The 24,325-nt window shown below is 45.6% G+C and overlaps 1 protein-coding gene and 1 long non-coding RNA gene across 5 annotated transcripts in view; one reads left to right on the top strand and one right to left on the bottom strand.

Moving 5' to 3' along the window:
- GAS7 (growth arrest specific 7) overlaps positions 1–17,062 on the bottom strand; it is a 139,530-nt gene extending 122,468 nt beyond the window's left edge. For 2 of the 3 annotated variants that reach the window (XR_014544297.1, XM_083597926.1), the window contains exon 1: positions 16,736–17,062. Coding sequence is in view for 2 of the 3 variants with exons in the window: in XM_083597926.1 (XP_083454052.1) it covers positions 16,736–16,954 (219 nt within the window). In the remaining variant the exon portion in view is untranslated. Of the gene's footprint in view, positions 1–4,127; positions 4,167–16,735 lie in introns of those variants that run through there. The other variant, XM_083597927.1, reaches the window with a different exon arrangement.
- Positions 17,063–17,196: 134 nt separating this feature from the next.
- The window catches only part of LOC310755358, a 48,018-nt gene continuing 40,889 nt past the window's right edge, over positions 17,197–24,325 (top strand). Inside the window, exon 1 of one of the 2 annotated variants that reach the window (XR_014544329.1) lies at positions 17,197–17,372. This is a non-coding gene — a long non-coding RNA (uncharacterized lncRNA). The remainder of the gene's footprint in view (positions 17,373–24,325) is intronic. The other variant, XR_014544330.1, reaches the window with a different exon arrangement.

The raw sequence follows: 24,325 nt of genomic DNA, 5'->3' as shown, positions 1-24,325 counted from the left end.
CTCTCCGACCCTTTGCAGAAAGGTGACTATCCAAGGGGGAAAAGTGGGTAGAGGCTGGGAATGTAAGAAGGCTTCCTCCCCCTGCCCTCATTCCGTACTGCATTCATCATGTACAGCACTGTTTCCATTTCACTGCAGTTAGCCTTCTACCAAAAACCACACCATTTGTCTTGCAGTCCACTATGGCAAAATTACCTAACTTACACAATTTGTTACTTAACCTGCACAATTAATTGTGCAACATACAGTATTCCACCCCATTCATTTAAATGCAAAGGGAACTCAATGCAAATCAGGGTGCATGTAATCAATGATGTATCATTTGTGGATGGAAAGCAACAGCAGCAGCAGTGCCAGTCGTGTTTGCTGGATTGATTTAAGGGATGAATAAGTGAACACTGGCAATTTCTCCCCCCATTCCCATCGAAATTCTCCCATGTCCATAGTAAGGAGTCATTAAAAGATTTCTGAGCTGTTTAGGAAGATTACAGTCAGGCCTATCTGTGAAAGCTGCTTCAACAAGAGGGAACAAATACTACCACTTTTCAGAGTTCATCTCTCCTCTTTTGTTACACGCATTGGTACATGGTTATTGGTACATGTGAGTACACTAAAGTATTTGCACATATTTAACGTAACTTTAAAAGTATCCCACGTTTATTGTCCCAAGGAGGTAACTAAGTCCAGCAGATATGTAAAGAACAATACAGAACCAGTCAAGAGACATGTCAAACCACAGTAACAATCTGCTACAAATGAGACCTACTGTAGATAAGGAAATAGACCCAGGACTTTCCTTTGCAAGTCATTATCCATTTCTACATTTAGGGGATGGAGATGACTTTTAGCAGTGGTAACATGTTTTTAAGCTTGCACCATAACAGGCACAGGCTCCATCAGACATGAGCAATTAAAACAAACATTTGCATGTACTGTTAGGACTCACTGTTGTACATCACAGGAGCACTAATAACTTTACCACAATCCTATTGAGAGGTTACTATTTGTAAAACCCAATCTCACAGGATGCAAGAGGACAGAGTCTGAACTCTTGCCAAGATTTCACTATTGAAAGTGATTACTTGGCTTAAGATAAAGTGTTAGTCCTATTAGGACACAGGTGGTGCAAGACAGGAAGTCAGAAGCTGTTGACACCATAGATTGCAAAGAGCCCCTCTCCTGTTTTGAATCGCAGGTCTTGGTTGCAACTACGTGCAAAAATGTTATGCCAACTCCTAAGTGTGCCTCACATCTTACACTGTGTTACACTGTGAACTAAATACACCAAAAGGGAGGGGGAGGATGCAAGGAACCCCAGGAATCGTCTGCTCGAGAACCTAAGGTTTCACATTACACAAGCCATGTCTGCCAAGTCTTATAAATCACCTTGTAATCCACTTGTCTAAGTGCAATTCCGCAACTGCAGTAAACAACATTTGCTTTGTGCTAACCACTTATATGGACTTAGAAGCCTTTCTATAACCTCCAACTTGACACTGATGTCTAGCTACAAACAGGCAGTTGGTTCAAAGTGGCGATTCAGGACAAACCATGGCTGTATGAACTGCTGGGAGGTGTTTTCATGGGTTGGTAAATACAGGTGGGCGATAAGGTTTTCCAACTTGTACCAAGTCCCATTTATTCATTTAGTAGATTCATATCACTACACATTCTCAGAATGGCTTACAGATACCGTACACACAACAATATAGATCAATATGCCCACAGTAAAGCATTTCTGATAATAATCAATATACGTGAACCTTAATCTGACCATTATATAACCATTCTTACTGTTCAAAGATTCAATGAAAGATAAACTTTGTAACCCCAAACTGGAGTCCATTCAGTGTCGGTGCCCATCTCATCTCAAGAGGGAGAATATTCCATTCTACTAACAGAGCCTCCCTCCAACACATAGAGCATCTCTCCAATACTGTACTGTCTTTCTGCTAAATGAATCTCAAACCATTCAGGACTCTGTCTATCATAGCAGGCCTCCAACTGCTTGGTGCCTTTGTGGAATGATTGCAGCAGCCCCTTCATCACTGGAGAAAGCTTTCCCAGATAGCTTCTTGAAGATGCCACGGTGCTGGAGAACCAAGTTTTGTTCACCACCATCACTGCCACATGGTAGGCACAAAAGTGCACTCTCAACTATTCAAAATGCATTTGGTACAATACTTGCTATTGTCTGGTCACCTGGAGTTCTCCCCAAAATCAAGGAGGCCTTCTTACATCCATGAGAACAGATGGGCCACAATGACCCTTTCCATTTCTCTGTTCCACATGGAAGAGCACCAGTCATGCTAACTGGGAGATCCCCAAAAGCATTCAGAAATCCCACAGATTCCACGGCAGACACCCATCATACCTTGAAGGGAGTCATTGCTACCAAAAGTCTAAATCCATAACAATGGGCTAATTGAACCACCACAACCAAACTGTGCTGGCCCCATGGGCTAACTGAGAGGCGAGGTCCGAGTCCAGTCCGAGGTCGAAGGTGCAATAGGGAGGCAGTCCTTAGAAGTTGAAGCTGGGTGCAGGGCAGGGAGTCGGGTGAGGTCAGGAGCTCTGGCAGGAAAGCAGGACAGGGTTCAGGCAGGAACTAGTAACCAACAATGTTGCTCCCGCAACTTGGGACTGGGCCTGGCTGGCTTTTATCTGCCCCGAGGCATAGGGCGGCCCCAATCCTCAGGTGACTCGCCTCTCCTGGCCTGGAGGTGAGCACTCCTCCTGCGGGAACTTAGTTCCCTCTGCCTCTCTGCCCTGAGCCTCTGCAGCTCAGGAGAGGCTGGAGGGTTACTGGACCCAGAGGCAACCTCAGCTTCTTCTGATGGGGCTGAGAGTGGAGCACCTGCAGGCAATGGGTCCTCCATCACCTCAGGAGCCAGAGCAGAGTCAGCTGGTGCCTGCACCTGAGGATCCAGCACAGGTGAGGACCCTTCAGGCTCATGCCCCAGCCTGGCTCAGCTGGTCTGGAGGTGGGGAATCCTGTGCAGGCTGGGATTCCTCAGGTTCAGCATCTGAATCCGAATCCCAGGCCATCACACAAACCATTTACCAGTTATCTGTTCACCAAAGCCAGATCCATGATATATCTACTGCTGCTGCCCTGCAATAGTGAAGACTAATTAATTTCCACTTTTCTGGGACTATCTAAGGAATATAATGAAGCCACTCATGGATAATAGAATCTGAATTGAGACTGCCAGTGATAACCTAACTCAACTCCTTAGAGGCAACTAAGACTGTTCCAAACTAAGTCTTCACACTTAATGATGCCCAGCCTGTGCAGCAGGGTGAGCACAAAAAGCATGTTTACCTTTTATTCCCAGAAACTTAAAACTAGAAAATAATTTAAAAACACACTACTTAGAGCACAATTTGTATTTCGGAGCATAGCGCATGTCAAACCTTTGAGAATCAATAGGAAGGTTTTGCTTGAATCTAGAACACTCACTTCACAAACACTTTCCCCCTGTACTGAAGCTCCATTGTTGCCCATTTTCAAATGAGATGCTGGACTGAGTCAGAGTCTATGAACACTGCAATGCAGCTTGAAAAGTTGCATTTTTCTGCTATACATCACTGATCATGATGCTTCTCTTAACAAGAAGATCATTTGTTCTGCCCTTGCCATGTACTGGTACACAAAATTACACAATACAGATTGTTGTGTTTGTTAAAAATATATCACAATGCAAACTTGTGCTGTAAGAGATTCCTAGAAAACAGAACTGCTTTCATTAACTGTTCACAATTGTAAGTCTTCCACTCCCTAGGTTTGGGTCATCCTAAGAAGCTAATAAGATTTTTTTTTTTACAATAGCCATGTTACCTAACAGACAGACAGGCATATACACACACAACATTAATACACTTGATGCTCTGCCCCCCAAAATAATTCAGTTCTATTCACTAAGATTGTGATATCCCATTTTACAAAACATCAAGCCTGATGTCCATAGTTACCTCAAGAAAATATTATAAAATGCCTATCTGTAATGTCTCAGATACCTCCATGATGCTATAGCACAGCACACCCTTGCAAAGCAAAATATACTTTTAAAAACATTGCAATTACCCTTCCACAGTTATGGTGGATGATGCAATTATTTACATACTTTTAATCCAGGACTGGACTTCATTATAGGTGCTTTGATTAGGAGCACACAAACTCATAAAGGCACGTCTTGCTAAAGTAACAACAATATGCCACATGCCTGGGGTGATGGGACAATTGCTGGGAACACCCTTCTGCGTTGAAGAAAGAGTCGCATAAGTGCATTCTGTCTATTGTGTAGGCAAGCACCCACGCCTATCATGAACAGAATGCAAAATGTGCCCACACACCCTTGACTCACATGCTTGGTGGCGATCTTCCTAGGTCTCTCAAACACATCTCTTCAATATCCCATTAAACATTAGAAGTGATGCTGAAGTGTACCACATAAAAGCACAGCATAGGAAGCCCAACTTAACTATTAGCTTCTGTTCCCTATAAACAGAGCTGTTGCACCATCTTCATATTCACAGCTTGTTCCAGTTCCCAGATGATGCACAATAAATCCCCATTTTCTGCTGCTCTATAACCAATCCGGCTAGTCATTCAGCCAAATATATACACACTAGATGCTGGGGAAAGAATAATCAAGGGAAGATCAAATTAGCAATGCTGAGTAACTTCCGTACTTGTCATTTCAGCTCATACAGACTCGTTTATTAAGCAAGCTTCTGTCTGCTGTAAAGAAATACATACCCATAGCTCTATTGCACAAGAGAGGCTCGTATCTGTGAGTTACAGGCCTAGTTACATTCCAAGTGAAAAGAATTGCAAAATCCCAAAGTGCCAATCAAAGTAAGGTATAATCCCATACTACTATGATGCATATTTATAAGCACAAATAAAGAGTAGATCCTAATAAAATACCTGCAATTATAACTATACTGCCAGTTCAGACAGCACAATCCATAGCACTGTACTCCCATAAAAGCAAAATGCTGGTTAGTGAACATAAAGGAAGTTCTGGCCTAGAAAACATGCTGACAGTAAATCAAGAGAATGCATTTCTTGGCAAACTAAATGTTCCATATCTATAAGATTTAAACCAACTCAAGAAACCGAGATAACTGAACAGACCCTTAATTTATTCAGAAGAGGAAATCCTCTTTTTGCCTTCTTAAAAATCCCAGGACATACTGTAGTCTGAGATGTGAAATCTTAGGATTGATTGGTTTAGGACTGTAACTTCATCTCAGGCTTCTGTTAATGGTGTGGATACTTACTGCTATAATTATTGAAGTTTATGTGGCCGCTCATCAGTAAAATTCTCTAGACATCTCTGTAGCTTCAAGCGCAATAAAGAGGCCACCTTGCCCTTTGGTCACAGAAGCTTCCCAATAGGGAATACAGCCACTGCAAACCTGTATTCCCAGTGCCCTCCCCAATCTTGTTTTCCACTGCTCTTTCCTCATCCATTTTAGTGAGCAGAACTCTAGCCAAAGGCAGATTTAGGGGAGCACAACCGGTTGTACTGGTCATGGAATTTCGGGGGCACTGCAGGCAGCTCCACAACTATTATGTAGAATGGAAGGTGAGAGGCACTGAGGTGCTGAATTTTGGCATTGCACAGGGCACCACTGAAATTTGAGATCCCAAGGCCCACCACTGCCCTAGGTGTAACACACAGGTATGCAAATGACAGAATCAGGAAACCATGGCTGCTACCCTCTCACTGCATCAAGGCATTAAAGGGACATGCCTAATGTTCTGGTTGCAAGGTGTACATCAGTATCAGATGGTGGGATTGGGTGGGTGGGTGTCACTGCTGATTACCTGGAGGGAGGAGGGCAGAGGCAAGCCGCAAATGCACCAGCAGGAGTGCTGGATGGGTTCTGTACCAGCCTTGCCCCTCCCTCTCTTCTTTTCAGTAAGCAGCAGCAGCACTGACCAGAGGTCAGATGAATGCCACTGTCCAAGAGGTACTCCACCATAGGTGTATGAAGACTCGTCTTCAAACATATGCAGTTCCCCCAGTGAAAATCAAGCACAGTGGCGTAGCGTGGGTTGTCAGCACCCGGGGCAAGGCAAGTAATTTGCGCCCCCTAACCCGTGGATTTGCGCCCCCTAACCCGTGGATTTGCCCTAACCCCAGATGTTGCGCCCGGTGCGGCCCGCCCCCCCTGCACCCCCCACGCTACGCCACTGATCAAGCATTAGCTGATGCTTGTACATAGCTGCTTCTCACCATCATGCAAACATGACTCTAGGAAGCCTCTATCCCCCCTAAACCGTTTCACACCTCAGGTCAAATCTTATTTTCCCTGTCCCCTCACCCATACACAACCAAACATTCGGAGTAAAAGGTTGGCCTGAAATAAACAGGATTATCTTCCAAGTAAAGGCCTCTCCATTATGCATTGCATGAAGAGGTACCACACAGAGAGTGGGACTGTGGGGCTACACCCCTGGCCCTGAGGTTACATGGTAATGTAGGTGCAGATGTCTGCAAATGATCACCTATGTGTTTTCCACGTGTTCTGGAAGTTCCCCAGTTGTGCAGGATTCCCAAACACATGGAAAGCTGACACATGCAGGCTTTTCTTTGCAGACAGCCACACCTAGCATGTGGGCGTAGGGGCAGCTTGTGGCCGAGGGTAAGTGAAGGGGAGCATAAGTAGCAGGCAACATTTGCTGTATTTTTACACACACACACACACACACACACACACACAGCCCAAACCAGCAGTCAAAGTTAATTTCTGAAGCTGCAAAACCAAGCCCACAGCTTAGGCCAAAAGTTGTACACAATTACTAGAAAACAGAAATGTTTTTTCTCCCCAACCAAGAAAAATTAAAGGGTTCCATTTCCCACTGTAGTTGTCCAATCTCCATGCAAGTGCTAGTGTGCTCACCCCCACCCCCACCCCCATCATGCTCATTTAACACAGACATACAACATCAAAATGCAGGAATCTCTTTGCCCAACGTGGGACTAGAATGCAGGACCCTGAGATTAAGAGCCTAACCTGGAGAAGCCAGGGATTGAAACTGGAATCCCTGAGTCACTGAGCTATGATCCCCACCTCTTTCAAACGCCCTGCCCTTATGCTTATCTCCTTACCTACAAGAAAGGTACACATTCTTTTCAGGGGGTGCCTAATTTTCAGCGGGTGGCGCTGTGGTGTGAACCACTGAGCCTTGGGCTTGCTAATTGGAAGGTCGGCAGTTTGAATCCCCATGACGGGGTGAGTTCCCGTTGCTCGGTCCCTGCTCTTGCCAACCTAGCAGTTCGAATGCATGTCAAAGTGCAAGTAGATAAATAAGTACCACCCCGGTGGGAGGGTAAAACGGCGTTTCTGTGCATTGCTCTGGTTTCGCCAGAAGCGGCTTAGTCATGCTGGCCACATGACCCGGAAGCTGTACACCGACTCCCTCGGCCAGTAAAGCGAGATGAGCGCCGCAAGCCCAGAGTCGTCACAACTGGACCTAATGGTCAGGGGTCCCTTTACCTTTAATCTCAGTCAAACCTTACCAGGGCTAGGACCGAGAGAGGGACAAGTGCATGCTTGACCTGCAGGTGCAGCAATACCAGCCCTTCTCAGTGTTTCTTTCTTAGCAACTTCCCACACAAAGCCATCCAAATGGTTTGCAATTGGCCCATGTTTTGTGCAAGTTGTTTGGAAGAGATGCTCATTTTCTTAAGGTATCTTAAACAGCACTTTCTATTAGCAAAACACCAGATTTTGACATCTGTCTCTCTTTTGGACTAAACAGACATATTTTATACAAGTAAAAAACTACTGGGAAGGGTATAAAAAAAGAATTAGGACCACACTTCACACATTACACCAGCATTCCAAAACCTGGTACAATCCAGATACTACTGGACCAGACTAGGGACTACACTGCATTCCTCCAAATACTACTACTATATGGAATAGGCAGGCTCATAGAATACTGGGTAGGAAACTTCTGATCCAATTACCAAATAAGAGGCATTTCCTATGCACCTCACCCAGGGACCTCTTCTCAGTGTTATTCTTTCCTGGATTCTTCTAGATTTATAGGGTTTAGCAAATGAACCCCTTTCTATAAAATACATGCAAGGACAATACATACAATAAAAGAATCTGTTTGGAGCTGCAATGTTTTCATTGAGGAAAATGGTGTGATATTTTATTTTAAAAAAAATGTATCGCAAACAAACCACTCTGGGGGGTCTTACCAGTTTACTGATTTGAGCACAAATCTTCACAGCTATTTGTTTTTGTAAAGAATCCAAGCCAAGATACCTTTCCAGAAAACAGCACTTTTGTTCCTCAGTTGTTGAAAATGATGCAGCCCAGACATCTTAGAATTAAGTAGCAGGGTGCATTTTCCCAGCACTCAAGCCATAATGTTTTGTTGCTAGAAAAATGCAATTTTCTCCAGCTAGCACTTCCCTAGCAATGCTCTGCAGACTATGACTGCCTGAATGGATAGTGCCTGCAATATTACTAGCCTAGTGACAAGTAGCAACTCCCACGCCAGCAGCACCCAAACCATAGTTTGTACCTTTAAAAAATGGTTGCATGTATGTGTGCATGTGTGTGTGTGTGTGCATACACACACACCGAGAGAGAGAGGGAAAGAGGTCTCCATCATAACCTTGTTCTGTGCTTTTTCGCTCCCCACTGTTGGACCCAGAGAGATGGACATCTGGCCTCACATGGCGGGGGGTTATATGAATGTTCTTAATATTGGCATGTGTCTGAGCATTCACAATCCTAGCTTCACTGTTAAAGTATCTCCCACCCGAAAGCCAAATCATACAGTGACTTCATTTTGTTGAAAAACAGTTGTTTGAATCAGCCGTGAGTTATCAAAGCTGTGCATTCATGTCCTTTATCCCAGTTCCTCATGCCAGTTTTTCCCACCCTTGGCTTCCACCAACATCACCAGTGTCATTGCAACAGGAAACCACATCCCATGATGCTGCCTTGTGTCATATAGCAGGAGAAGCTCACACACAACACTTTCTTTCAAAAAATGAACCACGTAGAACATGTTTTTTTCTATCAGCAAAGCTAGGCTTCAGAAGGTTGGAGGCACCCAGAGCAAAGCTTCCAGATCTTAGCATGTGGGTAGGTACACATGGGGGGAAAGAATGTCATTCAGGTACCCACAACCCAAGTCATGCCTCTGAACATGCACAGCTGACTTTCCCTTCCCATTCAGGAGCCACCGCCTACACTAAACAGCTGGGATTAAGGGACCTGACTTTCAGGTGAGAAGGGTGTAGTTCAGCCAAAGCTTGAATCCCACTACTTCTAACTAAACCGCAGTGAATTCTCAGGATTGTTTGTTCCACTTTAGCCTCCACGAAACCATCACACTTTATGATGGCTTTTAAACAAAGCTTAAAAGAGCCCCAGCTAATGACTAATTTTCAACAGGGGGCATTTTCTAAGTCAAACAAGGACTAACAACATGAACTCTTCCCACTGATTCTGGCACAAACCTAGCAAAGGGCTCCAAAACAGTGTAGATGGAGACAGAACCGCTTGCCAGAGTTATTCTCTCATTTAGCTCAGATTTCAACCCTGTGCAAAGCCAAGACACAAAGGGGAGTGAAGTGTTAACTGACCCTGCACACACAGGATACAACAGGATGAAAGGTTTACTTATGTGGTCACTTGCCTTGCCACAACAATCCCTTGACTCTCTTCAACCCTGGGCCGGTTTGTAACTTCAAGGCCAAAGTGAAAGATGAAAATTGAACATACAGCATATTAAAATATGATTCCCTTCTCCAGGGCACTGAGGACCCCACATCATCCTTTGGTGCTCCACTTCCACACCTGTTCACTGTGCAGGAGTTCACTACACAGGGAATAAATGCAGTACGCTTGCAGACAGTGGTCCACACATACTGCTTATCACTGAGCAAGAGAATCCCTGGACTACCTATCTTGCCATTTTGGGCAGCCACAGTGGTGTATCATTGTGTAACGAATGAGTCACCCCAATATCCCACCAATAATGTGGCAAAACAAACATGCATATTTGCTAAGGTGAGCGCGCCGGCAGCATATAGGAAACAACTGATCTCTTAGATGCCTGGCAAGCAAAACTATTTTGAAAATCTGTCCCCCCCCCCAATCCATATATAAAACTGATACCCACTGAAAACAACAGCAGCTCTCAGCAAATGGATGGGTGCTGGCAGAAGTTCCAATTCCCAAGCTGTCTCCTTCAGTACTGGAATGAGACATTATGCTTCGCAAGAGAGATGTGCAACTATGGGAGGTGACAGTAGCTATAAAAAGTCCTGACAGTTTTCAGAAGAGCAAAATTTACATTGGCTGCTGCTTCTTTGCATAAGTGATTTCCCAAAGCCATCAGTCAAGGAAACATCAACCATCCAATAATGTCCAAATAACCCTTTGCAAGATATTAATGATGTGCAGGTGTCACCATTCCAGGATCAAATGCAAACAATAACAGTGAGCCATACTAGGTCAACTCACTATTCAACCCTAGGCTTGGCATGCAGACAACTATCAGCTGATACGTTAAGTCCATTTTTTAAAATGGTATAATATACTGAAATTTTACAGAATTTCAGGAGTAAAGGAACATAAGATTTATGGGGGACTCCCTGGTCCTGAATGGGGCAACTGTACCCCTGAAGGAGAAGGTGCGCAGCCTGGGAGTTATTTTGGACTCACAGCTGTCCATGGAGGTGCAGGTCCATTCTGTGCCCAGGGCAGCTGTCTACCAGCTCCATCTGGTACGCAGGCTGAGACCCTACCTGCCCACAGACTTTCTCACCAGAGTGGTGCATGCTCTAGTTATCTCCCGCTTGGACTACTGCAATGCGCTCTACGTGGGGCTACCTTTGAAGGTGACCCAGAAACCACAATTAATCCAGAATGCGGCAGCTAGACCGGTGACTGGGAGCAGCCATCGAGACCACATAACACCGGTCTTGAAAGACCTACATTGGCTCCCAGTATGTTTCCGAGCACAATTCAAAGTGTTGGTGCTGACCTTTAAAGCCCTAAACGGCCTCGGCCCAGTATACCTGAAGGAGCGTCTCCACCCCCATCATTTGGCCCGGACACTGAGGTCCAGCGCCGAGGGCCTTCTGGAGGTTCCCTCACTGCGAGAAGCAAAGTTACAGGGAACCAGGCAGAGGGCCTTCTCAGTAGTGGCACCCGCCCTGTGGAACGCCCTCCCATCAGATGTCAAAGGAATAAAGCCCTGTTTAGGGAAGTTTTTAATGTTTGATGTTTTATTGCTTATTATTATTATTATTATTATTATTATTATTATGTTGGGAGCCACCCAGAGTGGCTGGGGAAACCCAGCCAGATGGGTGGGGTATAAGTAATAAATTGATGATGATGATGATGATGATGATGGCTGCAATCCTATTGCCGTTTGTTAAGGAGCAAGACCCAACAAACACAATAGGACTTAACTGCAGATAAACATGCATAGGGTTGCACTGCATTAACAACATATAGTAAATTAAGGACAGGTGGTGAAATAAGGTTATGTGTCACTTTCAAATTATAGGCTGCTGCAGAAGCTAAAATGTCTCTCCAGAGAAGACCAAATCCACACACTGCCTTCCTTTTTCTCTGCACACCAAGAGGCCTGGTACCACCACAACACGTACCAGGGAGCCTACTGCTCCTGCCATGGGCTGCCAGCTGCACCACAGCCAAGTAGCAGCTGGGACAGGGGGGTGGTTGGGCCTATGCAGTCATCTTAAGCTTCCAGCCCATGAAGTTGTACTCACCTCATGAGAACTCACCACATGACATACATACATCCTGGATAGGGGCAGCATAATATAATGGCACTGGTGAGCACAGATATGCCATATGAGTTCAGGGCTCTGCTCAGCACCTCCTTCCATCAACTACTAAGTGATATCAAGGGCAGCTTGCCCAGGTCACCCTGCCCCCAAGCCTGCAGCTGGGCCTGCAGGTCAGTTCCCTTCTTCACCTAAGGTGCATAAGAGAAAACTGCAATTCAGCAGGACCCTGTTTAAAGGTAAAGGGACCCCTGACCATTAGGTCCAGTCGTGACCGACTCTGGGGTTGAGGCGCTCATCTCGCTTTATTGGCCGAGGGAGCCAGCGTACAGCTTCTGGGTCATGTGGCTAGCATGACTAAGCCGCTTCTGGCGAACCAGAGCAGCGCACGGAAACGCCGTTTACCTTCCCGCCGGAGCGGTACCTATTTATCTACTTGAACTATGACGTACTTTCGAACTGCTAAGTTGGCAGGAGCAGGGAATGAGCAACAGGAGCTCACCCCGGCACGGGGATTCGAACCGCCGCCCTTCTGATCGGCAAGTCCTAGGCTCTGTGGTTTAACCCACAGCGCCACCCGCGTCCCATAGGACCCTGTTTAGGTGCGTGCAATTACATGTTATGTGCACTGAACACTAAAGGTACTTTCATTTCAGATTTTCTCCCCTTGTACATGAAGGATGAAGGGCACGCGGACCTGACACTCACCACATGTTCTCATAGCATTGAACCATGGTTTGGCCTTGTGTCTGAACACAGCAGTTGTAGGACAAACATGTTTTACTAGTGAATCTTTCAACTCAGCTCTGAACAGGCTTTGTCAGAGCAGGTGGAACACAGTCTTTGCCTATGTGCAACAGTGGGAGAGAAGACTTCACGTAGAGAATGATACTTGTAAGTGTTAACTCTGCGTGTCACGTTTGCAGATGTCTTTGTAACACAGAGTTGGTATGCCAACAGGCCTGGTGCCTGTAGTCAGCTGTAACTCTACAATGATTTGACTTCACCTCCGAAGGCACACTCTTCCATTGTCTCCCAAGACAGACAAATGCCAACCAAAAAAACCAACTTGTAAGAGTACGAGTGTTACACAAAAGACCTAGTTTTCATCGCATAATGTTGGAAGAACATTCAGCCTTGCTCCCTTCTTCTGTTTCCAGATATTTTTACAAGATACTCCCTGCTCTCATGAGGGCTAGAAATTTATATAAACAGATATCTAGGATTATCATATTTCTGCCATAGGCATCACATTCTTCCTGCAAGCCAGGTGCCAAGTTGCTCCTCACAATTTTGATTCAGCTACTGTTCACCTCATCAACTAAGAGCCTGGGTTCCTGATATTTGCCCTTGAACCAAGTCCAGTTACTAATATTTGGCAGAGGAAATTCCCACCACCCCAGATTTCTTGCTATACATTCCTCCTTCTGTCCTCCTAGTTCTTTGATGCAAATCAAATTATATATGGATTTGGAGGCATGAATAGGGTTATGGTCATTATTACTCTGTCATCTCAAACAGGCCTAACAGGAATGAAGTCATTGAGAGCAATTATACTCTGATGGGGAAACAAACAACACATAAGAACCACTTCAGAAACAGCGCCAGCCTGGAGCAGTAATAAGGAGATACATATTACTGCCACAGCAAAAGGGTTTTAAGCTTCAAGAACAGGAAAGGGAGTGAACAGTCAGTGTACACCAAATTATTCAGAAAAGTGGCCTTCATATGCGAAAGAACCTATGTACTTTCTTAAGTATCCCTTACAACTTGGATCTCAAGGTGGTTAAATATATGGGGTGATATGTGTGTGTGTTTTAAATCAAACACTGTATAAAGCTACAACTGTTTCAGCATTTACCTAAATCTGAGCCCAGAGAGAGCTCTATTTCAAATATACATGTTTCTGCAAACTGTCAAGAGCTAAAGGTTCTAAGGTTGCATTCCAAAAAAACAAACACCCCACTCCAAGGGTTTGTTAAACACACCAATAATCTTTTCTTCATAGTAATTGTGCAGAAGACATTTGTTTCACTGCATGGATGCAAGCACAAAAATAAGCAAAGAGAAAAAGGATGGAATTTCTGAACTTGGGTTGAGAAAGCAAAGCCAAACTGCGTGTGGATGAAATTTCTCCTTTCCACTTGGTCATTGTGCATGTCCCAACCAGCAGTTTGTTACTTGCAGGATACATCTCCAAATGCCAATAGGACAGCATCCATGCTGCTTTCCCCCATATCAGTTGGATTGAGGCACATATGAGAACACAGCCTCCCACGACTCTGAAGAGCAGGCACCGCAACTTTGTCTATACTAGATTATATGCAGCAAGGAAAACCCTTTGAATCATTTTTCAGGTGGCAGCAATGCCAACAGCACATTTCTCCACAAAAGGGCAGAAACTTAGGGAAAGACTGTGTGGCAGAAATGCACACATTTGAGTATTTGCTGTACAAAACAACAGGCTTTATAAAACTCTTTCCACAGCTTGGCCAACAAATTCAAGGTCCTTATTAGCAAACCTAGTGCAAGAGGACTTGTACAGTACTGACAATACAAGCTGGAATGTTCAGGATGCAACCGTAATTGTGCTGGAAGCTTTTGACTCACCTGAGCCAGACTTCCAATATTCTACCAGAACACCTGTTCACAAATACCCTTTTCAAGTCATTGGTAGCATACCAGCCAAAGAGAAAAAGGTCCTACCCTTTAAACAGTTTCAAAAAGATTCTCTGTCAAGTTTCCTGGAGGGGATCCTGATTCTAATTCACCACAGGTGACCACACAAGTGGTTATTTACACCCTGTTCTAAATTACCCCCACTATACTTGCCCTTCTCCTTGTGTGCTTACACAGCAGATAGGAAAACAAAGCGACAGACTTCCTAATATCTACAGAGCCCTCCCTAAAAAAGCACACACATTGACCACCATTATATTTTATCCCTAGGAAAATACTGCAAACTGCATGATGACCAATTAATCTGCATTTTGCAGTCAGAAGAAATCAAATATATTCATCTATCATTTTATTTTATTTGGCTTGTCTAGTCCGATCATAGAGGCCTAGCAAATCTTGCATTTCTTGGCAGCAGAGTTTGGCATTTTTTGGTGATACATCCACAGATCCCTTAAGAACAACACAGATGGGAAATTTGTGGTGCTGAAAGTTTACTTGGAAATACTTAGGATTCTGAAAACCATATGTCAAAGCACAATCCTGACAGATTGTTTGTGCCATAGATGCTTACAAAGCATCATTAAAGATGGTGTATAGACACAACATCTGGCACATCTCCTAACTGGAATCCAGGGTGTCACTAGACTGCCCCATACCAAGCTTAAAGCTTTGCCAACAGCCTTCCTAAGCAATAAATGACAACACCAAATTAATAAACATGTAAGTGATGATCCTGGCGCAGCTGTGCAATGGGACCATATTACATCAACACCATTCAGCTGCACTTGGGCAGCAGAGCACATCCTAGACCCAAATTGCATTGAGCTGAGCTGATTATTTAAGAAATAAATCCCGCCAAAGTAAAAGTTCAAGCACATTGATTGGCATATATGTCACATGTGCTTAGCATAGCTTTAAACAGAGGGCTCTTCTCTCATCAGTAGTGTGGTCTACCAAAGTTTCCTCTTATGTAAACATTGCTATCTTCCAATAAAAGGCTGGAGACAGTAAATTTATGATTAGTATAGAATAATCTGTTTGGGTTTTTATATTCTTAAAAAAATATGTTCATTCATCATACTCAACCACAGGGAAACATGGTATACAGGCAGCAATCCTGTCAGAAAAAGAAGAATCCACATCTGGCTGGAAATATGGTGAAGAAGCGGCCCATTTTCACAGGCAGTTTTTGACATTAATCCATCAAGATCAGTGTTGTCAAGATGTGCTCTTAGCTGGTAGCAGCTCTCCAAGGTTTTTCAGGTGATGGAATTGCTCTACCTAAAGATGCCATGGATTGAACCTGAGACCTTCTGTTTACCAATGAAGGGTTCCACCACAGAGCTGCAGCCCTTCCCACTGGGTTGAGGGGGAGGGAATGAGTAAGTTACTCATCTCATCATGTGCCGAAATGGGTCTTCAGCAGAGCATGTTTCTCACCCATGGTTCATACATGGAACAAACACTTCATGCAGAAAGCAGCCCACCTACACACCTTGGGAAAACAAAGCTTAAGAATGTGGAGAGCTCTTGTGAGGTGAAAACCACACAGTGGAAGAAAGAGGCAGCTCCTCTTCACGCTGGAGAAGCAGTTAAGAGGATCCCATCATACTGCTGGCCATACTGCTTGTAAACAAGAGACACCCACAAAACGGGCACTCTGGTTATCTATAGCAAAGGGAGCATCTTCACAGCACCCCACAAACACCACACACATCCCACAACAGCAGCAGCTCTGCACACTGCACAAGAGGCTGCACCCACTCTGCAACCCACACCACCTCCACATGCCACTTCAAAGGGAACCCCTTTGCCCAAGTTCCACGGCGAGGGCCACCAGGCAGGATGCACGCCTCCCTCGCTGCAAGGCAGTCAGCCAGCCAAGCTCAAAACACCTCACGCAAACCCGTGATCAACAATAATAATAGAAGCAACAACAATCAAGTAACCCCACGCCGGCACCTCATGGAAGCACCCCAACAATTCCCCAACCAACACTCTTCCGATCCCCACAAGGTGAAGAAACCCGTCGCAGGGGCGCCTAACAGCCACCGCAGAGCAAACTTGGCAAGACCCGAACTCGGGGCCAGCGCCTTCTCCCCTCCACATGCCACAGTCTGCCCACTGCCCTACGGGGCAGCCCCATTGCCATCACCCGAGCCCGCCGCCGCCGCCCTCCCCACACACCCCCTGGCTGAACTGCAGAGCGCCCGCCCTCCCCCCTGCCCTGCCCTGCCCCTCACCTCGATCAGCTGGACGTAGCTGGCCGGGAACCAGCCGCGGAGCCCTTCGGCGGTCTCCCCTTCCCACCAGCCGCCGTCGGGCCCCGCCTGGAGGACGGTGAGCAGCTCCCCCGCCGCGAAGCGCAGCCCGTGCCGGTGCCTCTCCCCGGAGAAAGGGTACAGGGTCCTGCAGCGCGCGCCCAGCACCGGCAGCGCCCGCTCCTGCCCGGGCGGCGGCATCCCCTCGCCAGCCAGCCAGCGACTTGCCCAACTAACTCGGCTCTGGCCGCCACAGGTGCTGCTGAGCCGAGCGCCTCTGGCTGCCGGGAGCGAGCCTGCCTGCCTGCCTGCCTGCCTGCTCGCCTGGCCCCCCTCGCGTCCCTCCCCGTCAGCCCGGCCGGCGGATTGGCCGCCTCGCTTCCCCGCACCGCCCCCTGGGACAGGCGGACCGCCGCCGCGCCCGCCCTCTCACACGCGCACGCACACCGGAGTCCCAGCCAAGGCTGCACGCCCTCTCTGCACGCGCGGAGAGGGGGACGGGACGGGACGGGGCAGCGGCGCCTCCGCCTCCTCTTCGCCCCCGATGTTTCTCCCCGCCGCCCCTGTCAAACACGAGCAGGATTTTTGCGCTTCTTCGCCGCCCACTTGCATTGTATCGGTAGGAATCCGGCGTCGGACTTACCGGTGAAATGGTTGTGATGTACACGGAAAAGAGGGGGAGGGAGGGTGTTGAAGCACAAAACGCGTGTGAATTCATCGGACACGTGTGCCAGGCGGGCACGCGGGTGCGTGGTGAGTTGGGCAGACCTAGTTTGTTGCCACTACAGATAGTAAAACTACCCACCCCCGCCGCCAAAATTGCATCATTAAATTAAAACATAGTCAGTACATGTAAAATTTAAAGACTCTGTAGCAGTCATTGAACAGCGGGACCCCTGCATAAAATTGTTTTTCTCTGCCAGACAGCAAAAATAAAAAAATATAATTAAAATGAGTAAAGATATTTCCCGTAGTGTGGCTATACTTCCTCTAATGGCTATGAGATGCCAACAAGAACTATTGATGAGAATGTTTATGATTTTTATGGATAATGAATTTTCATACTGTTTTGTGCATGGGTTTTGTTTGAAACTTTGTGTGTTCCCATGGCTATGGAAATAAAGTTAACTCACAATAAAACAGAAATTAACTCCCTAGGCAACTAGGATAACTACAGAAGAACTTCCTAAATAAGCTTTGCTCAGGTACTAGCAACAGGTAAGTTTCAAGATAGGCACACCTCAGAAGGAACCCCTATGTTGAGAAACCCTGGAGAATTTCATTGCACCCATGGCTCACGGCACTTCTAGTCTGTCACTATTTTCAGATGCGATTCGGTCACGTCCCCAAAAATTCCGGTTGTGCAGTTCTCTTGCACAACAAAAACACTTCCCCCCACAAAATCAGACATTTTGCAATAAGGAAAGTGGTCAGAAAATGTACTGAGAAGTGCAGGGTGACATTTGCTTGACACAACATCATCTAACTTTCCAGCAAACAAATCAGAATAAATGCTTGATAAATAGCTGGCACTGTCTAACTTACTCACAAATTTTGTGCCTACAAATTAGGGTGAATCTTCAATAACACATAATCTGGAAGCAGCCCTACTTCTGAGCTTCCCATTGGCATCTAGCTGGTTGCTAGAACATGCATCTTGTTCTACTGGGGTGGGGGGTGCAGTTTGACTGTATGATGCCTGAGTCCCTTCAGGCAAGAGTCACAATGTCCCCTAAGCACGATCCTTTGCATAAGAAAGGAAGTGGCTCTGTGCCAGGGGGCAAATGGGTGGGCCTCCTCCCTCACCTGGCTGGTGGTGAGAAAGACTAGTGTGTGAGCTGGGCTAGAAGTAGAAGCAGGCAAAAGCCAGAGAGTGAGAGCCATGTTTGAATTCTGCTGTGACTATGGGAGAAGCAAGGCCTTCTGGGGTGTTGATGGTGTGAGCCCCTCCATTGTAGGCTCAGATTGCATATGTGTGCAGTGGCGTAGCGTGGGGGGTGCAGGGGGGGCGGGCCGCACCGGGCGCAACATCTGGGGTTAGGGCAAATCCATGGGTTAGGGGGCGCAAATCCACAGGTTAGGGGGCGCAAATCCACGGGTTAGGGGGCGCAAATTACTTGCCTTGCCCCGGGTGCTGACAACCCACGCTACGCCACTGTATGTGTGTAAATAAGCCATAATCATAAACACACCAGCATCTCCGTTGTCCCTCATTCCAAGGAAACTGAACCCTGGATAAGTGTTTGGAGCCCCTAGTATCTTGCAACGCTTGGGAGAGTGGGGTGGCATGGAACTAATACTGGTTGGGCCTTTGGTCTGTTCCAGCAAGGCTCTTCTTAGGCCTCATACACACTACCCCTTTAAAGCTCATTTAAAGGACCTTCTTTCCCTCAAAGAATCCTGGCCACTGTATGGTTTACCCCTCACAGAGCTATGATTCCCAGCAGCCCTTAACAAACTACCATGCCCAGAATTCCTGGGGGGGGGGATGAATATGTCTCAAGTGTGCTTTACAGGTACAGCTGTAAACAGAGTGTACACAACCCCAGTGTGGCTGAAGTAGTTTGAAAATACGTTCACTGAATTCTGAGGTATTTGTTTTCAGATCACAGACTGTATGCTCAGGCAAGTCCTTGTCGTTACCCTAATGCAAAATATGTACAGTGGTACCTCGGGTTACATACGCTTCAGGTTACAGACTCCGCTAATCCAGAAATAGTGCTTCAGGTTAAGAACTTTGCTTCAGGTTGGAAACAGAAATCGTGCTCCGGCGGCGTGGCGGCGGCGGGAGGCCCCTTTAGCTAAAGTGGTGCTTCAGGTTAAGAACAATTTCAGGTTAAGTACAGACCTCCAAAACGAATTAAGTACTTAACCCAAGGTATCACTGTATAAGCTATCATTATTATGGGGTTAAGATGATCCAGCAAATAAACTGGTCCCAAGCTGTTAAGGGCTTTATTTACTGTAACAGAAAATAACTTGGCCCAGGAGCAAATCAGCAACCAGTGCAGATCTCTGGATAATCATTGGTGGAGGAAGAGGGGGTTGGGGGAGTGCACTGCCCCCAGCAGTATGATCCCGGTGGGGTTCCATCGCAGCTACCCCCCGCCCGCCCGCACTGGGTGCCCTGCCCCCGGAGGCAGCGCACCCCACCCCAGAATGTGTTCAACCCCCCCTATGGGCGATGCACCAGGCCCCCAGAACATGTGCCACGCCCCTGCAGGCAGCGTGCCACGCCCCCCACCTGCTCTCCGCCCCCGGTGCCGGAGCATGAAGCTCCACCACTGGGGATAATGTGCTGATCTCACTCGTGTCAGCAGCTGTGCTTCAGCATTCTGCACTAACTGCAGTTTCAAGGAGTGCCCTTAACAGAGTGCAATGCAGTAGTCCAACCTCAGAAGTCACCAGTGCCAGAGCTACTGTGGTCAAGCTCTCCCAGTCCAGAAACAGCCACAGCTGTCCTACCAGGTGCAGCTGGTAAAAGGTGTTCGGCTTGTTCGTGGCCCACACTGCTACGTGGTAGGCTCAATCAGTGTTCGAAACTCCCATTATTCTAGGCGCATTTTGCGACAGGGAATTTCATTAGTACGAGCAGTTTCTGAGCTCTGGGCGCAGTACTGCAGCTAAGATTTCAGATTAAAACTGCAGAGTGTAAGGAAAGGAGGACTGTGTTCTGCTTCCCCATTTCCAGTACTCTCTGAAGACTGGAGAACAGACCTTCTTAAGAATATTAGAGGTTGGGCAGGGGAGGACTAGACCATGTGAAAAATGAACATAGTATTTTAGCTGCAGTTCATTCATTTTCGGCTTTGTATTCTTGTTATCTTAAAAAAAGGGTGCCTAGACGTTCCGTTGTTGCACCCATAACCTAGGCGTTAGGTGCCATTTAGCTCCTAGCTTTCCTATCTAACACTGGGCTCAATTATGTGCACTCACCAATGTTCAGCCGGCTTCAGAGTGAGACTTGCACCACTTGTTCTTCAGATTTTGCCTGGCTTGCTTTCATAGTCCAATCCTTCACTATATTACCTCTGCAGATCTACTACTTCAGCGCTGTATGTAAATGTAGAAACTTCAAGCCTCATCCAAACCATTATAACATCCTTCTAGGATAATTGAAGGCATCACTTAGCAAATTTAAATAAAGCTAGCATGCTTCAAAAGGGAAGAATAAGCTTCAATGTTAAGAGAAGTTTTCAAATGACAGAACCCTGGGAGAAAGTTTGGAATTGCCAGAACACACTGAATTTGAGTGCTATTTGAACACTGTTTGAAGTGAATATTTTGTTCCAGCCTTTGTCCTTGATATGTCCAAGACAGATCAGACAGATGTGAAAATCAGTGGCTTACCACAAATCAAAAATCTTTCTTATCTATTTAAATTCCCTTCAGACCTATGCTTCCTTTTCCCAAAATTCCTCACTGTTGGAAGTTAACCTTGCTGCTGCTACTTCAAGGCTAAGGTTAAACTGCCAAAAATAAGCAACCCTTAGAGTTCTGGTGGTATTCATCCAATTATGTTCTATGGAAATAGGACTATAATTGATAACTTAGAAGTAAGAGTCAGCATATTGTTTATGATGTGCTACTTCTCAGGTTATGGTAAGCAAAGTCAATATTAATTAATCTGATGAAGCGCTTTCTTTTTTAACCACCTTAAAATTGCAACAGCTGTCCTTGCTTTGCAGGAAAGCCACTGCTGTTTTCCTTCGAAAATGCGTAAGCTTGCAAGAAATCTCCACCCAATTTTACCTCAAAATCTGTAAATTTATAGATGTTTCCTTTGGGGGTGGGGCGGGATCAAACTTTGAGGGTGCCCAGCACAAAAGCCCTGGACTTGCGTGCAATTAGGCACTCTGAATAAATGAATATGCCTGTAAATTTCAGCAACCTCTGTCAAAAGGGGGAAAGGTTATAGCTGCTCCCCCCGCTTTAAATCCCGATAGTGGACAAGCAGACTTGGACAAAACCTGAGCCAAACTGGACAGGCTATGAAGCTCCTTGTAAAGCCAGATCAGGATTTTCCAAAGTGCCAGATCTGAGTGAGAACTGAATTATGTGGATGGTGCACACCTCTAGTTTCTTCCGATAAACAAAAGCAAAGGCAAGAGAGTTCATGATCTTTCTAACTTAGATCTTATTTCATGCCAAAAAAATGTGATTTTTAAAAATATACCAAGCTTGTAAACATCTTAAAAATTAGCCTACTAATGCCAGTGTAGATAAAACCCATCCTTATTATACCCATTTGCAAGGGGTAAGGCTGTGACTGAGAGGGAATCTGGGTTAATCATAGAATTGTAGAGTTGGAAGGAACCTCAAGAGTCATCTATTCCAACCCCCTCAGTGCATGAACCAGCTGTCTCTGGGTGGACTCAAACACCCAACTTTCTGGTTAGCAGCCGGATGCACTGACCCACTGCTCCACAAAATTGCCTCCAGTTAAGTAGCTGATTGTTGTTATATATATACATTTTGCAGGGGTGGGAGGAGGACTAGTTAGAGTAGTCTGATACAATCAGGAAATGTGGTCCAGTGTTGTTTTCCTGACGTGTTGGGTGATTATTATTGTTGTTTAAGGGAAATGCGCTGGGGAGAAACTGTAAGGTTGATTGCAACAGCAATGTAATTAATTAAGGGCTGGAGGGGAAGAAGGGAGACAGGAAAATAATTGTGGGTTCCAGCAGTGGGTGGGAAGGCATTCTCTGGATTCCAGGTTTACCCACCAAAAAATAAGTAGGATGGACCTGGAATTCAAGTTTCTCAGAGGTCAGGTTCAACCCAGCCCTGCTGCTGCTCAGTCACCAGATCTATCAGAAACAGTAGACCTGTTCTTGAATGTCACTTACCTGCGCCCCCAATTATATTTTATTAAGTTTCAACATTTTTAACACTGTCAAAACACAATTTCGTCTTTTCTCTTATTTTTGTCCACTTCCCATCCCCTTTTCCATGAAGTTATTGTATCTCTCCTTCTGCTGCACCCAGTCTTCTATCTGTCAAATCATAACCACAGTATTATAATTAATTACTTCTGTTGCTCATAGCTCAAATCCTGCTCATGAGCTCATCATACTATAATATTTCTTTAAATAGTCCAAAAAAAGGCATCCATTATTCCATAAAACACTCATCATTAGATTCTCTTAATTTTGCTGTTAAGTTTGCCAGTTCTGCATAGTCCATTATCTTACATATCCATTCTTCTTTGGTTGGAATTTTTTCTTCCATTTCTGCGCATATAGAACCCTAGCTGCTGTTATTACATACACAGACAACTTTAACATTGGGGGGGATTTCTGCCCCTATAAATCCCTAAAAGAAACACTTTTGATATACTAATTTTCAACATTTTTTTAATCTCATCATGTATCGTTTCCCAAAATTCCCTCTCTTTCTTGCAAGTCCATCCAGCAACTATTAGGAACCTTCTTATTCATTTTCGATAATTTGTTAGGTGTTAAGTACCATCTATACATCATTTTCATTTATTTTTCTTTTTGAGCATAGCATGATGCCACTTACAGTGGTACCTCGGGTTATGAATTTAATTAATTCCAGAGGTCCGGTCTTAACCCAAAACCGTTCTTAACCTGAGGCGTGCTTTTGCTAATGGGGCCTCCCGCTGCCAACGTGCCACCGCCACACAATTTCCGTTCTCATCCTGGGGCAAAGTTCGCAATCCAGAGCAATTACGTCTGGGTTAGCGGACTTCATAACCCGAAGCATTTGCAACCCAAAGCGTTTGTAACCCGAGGTACCACTGTACTTAGGTTTTATGTATTTATCAATTCCTCCCCCACAAATTCCTAGAGATGCCCATGCCAGGGACTTAATGGGTTCCTGGCAATGAAGAGGTAGGATTCTGGACAGGGTGAATACAAAACATGTTTGATGTCCAACCTGATGGAGGTGGGCCAACTAGGAGAGCCAAACTATGCTAACCGTTTTGTAGAGCAACACATCAGAGAACATGCCATTTTGCCAACGTTGCAGTAATGATATGAAACTACTGAAGGCAGATTTGCCAAAGCAAATATTTGGGATCCAGCTGTAAGAGAGATAGCTGAGACCAATCAGGAAATGTCTGATGAATAAATGTGACTTGTTCTAAACAAAATTTCCCGTGTAGGCAGATATTACTTTCATATGTGTTTTTTTTAAATGCCACTTGAGATTTGTCCAGAAAGGGAGGGATGTGTCTATCTTGACTGAATTTTGTACATTCCCTAGTCAATATTCATAATATGCGGTCAGTATACATAGTCTCAAAGAAATATGCTTTTTCCTGTTCAGAGTTGTCCAATTTGTGTTTAAAAAGGTAAAGGTAAAGGACCCCTGGTAGTTAAGTCCAGTCGCGAACGACTCTGGGGTTGCGGCGCTCATCTCACTTTACTGGCCAAGGAAGCTGGTGTTTGTCCGCAGACAGTTTTTCTGGGTCATGTGGCCAGCATGACTAAGCTGCTTCTGGCGAAACCAGAGCAGCGCACGGAAACACCATTTACCTTCCCGCCAGAGCGGTACCTATTTATTGACGTGCTTTCAAACTGCTAGGTTGGGACCGAGCAATGG

Source organism: Podarcis filfolensis (genome assembly GCF_964270895.1).
Source record: "Podarcis filfolensis genome assembly, chromosome: 2".
NCBI classification, from domain to species: Eukaryota; Metazoa; Chordata; class Lepidosauria; order Squamata; family Lacertidae; genus Podarcis; species Podarcis filfolensis.
The sequence above is the reverse complement of the archived record's forward strand: the minus strand, read 5'-3'. Positions and strand labels throughout refer to the sequence as shown.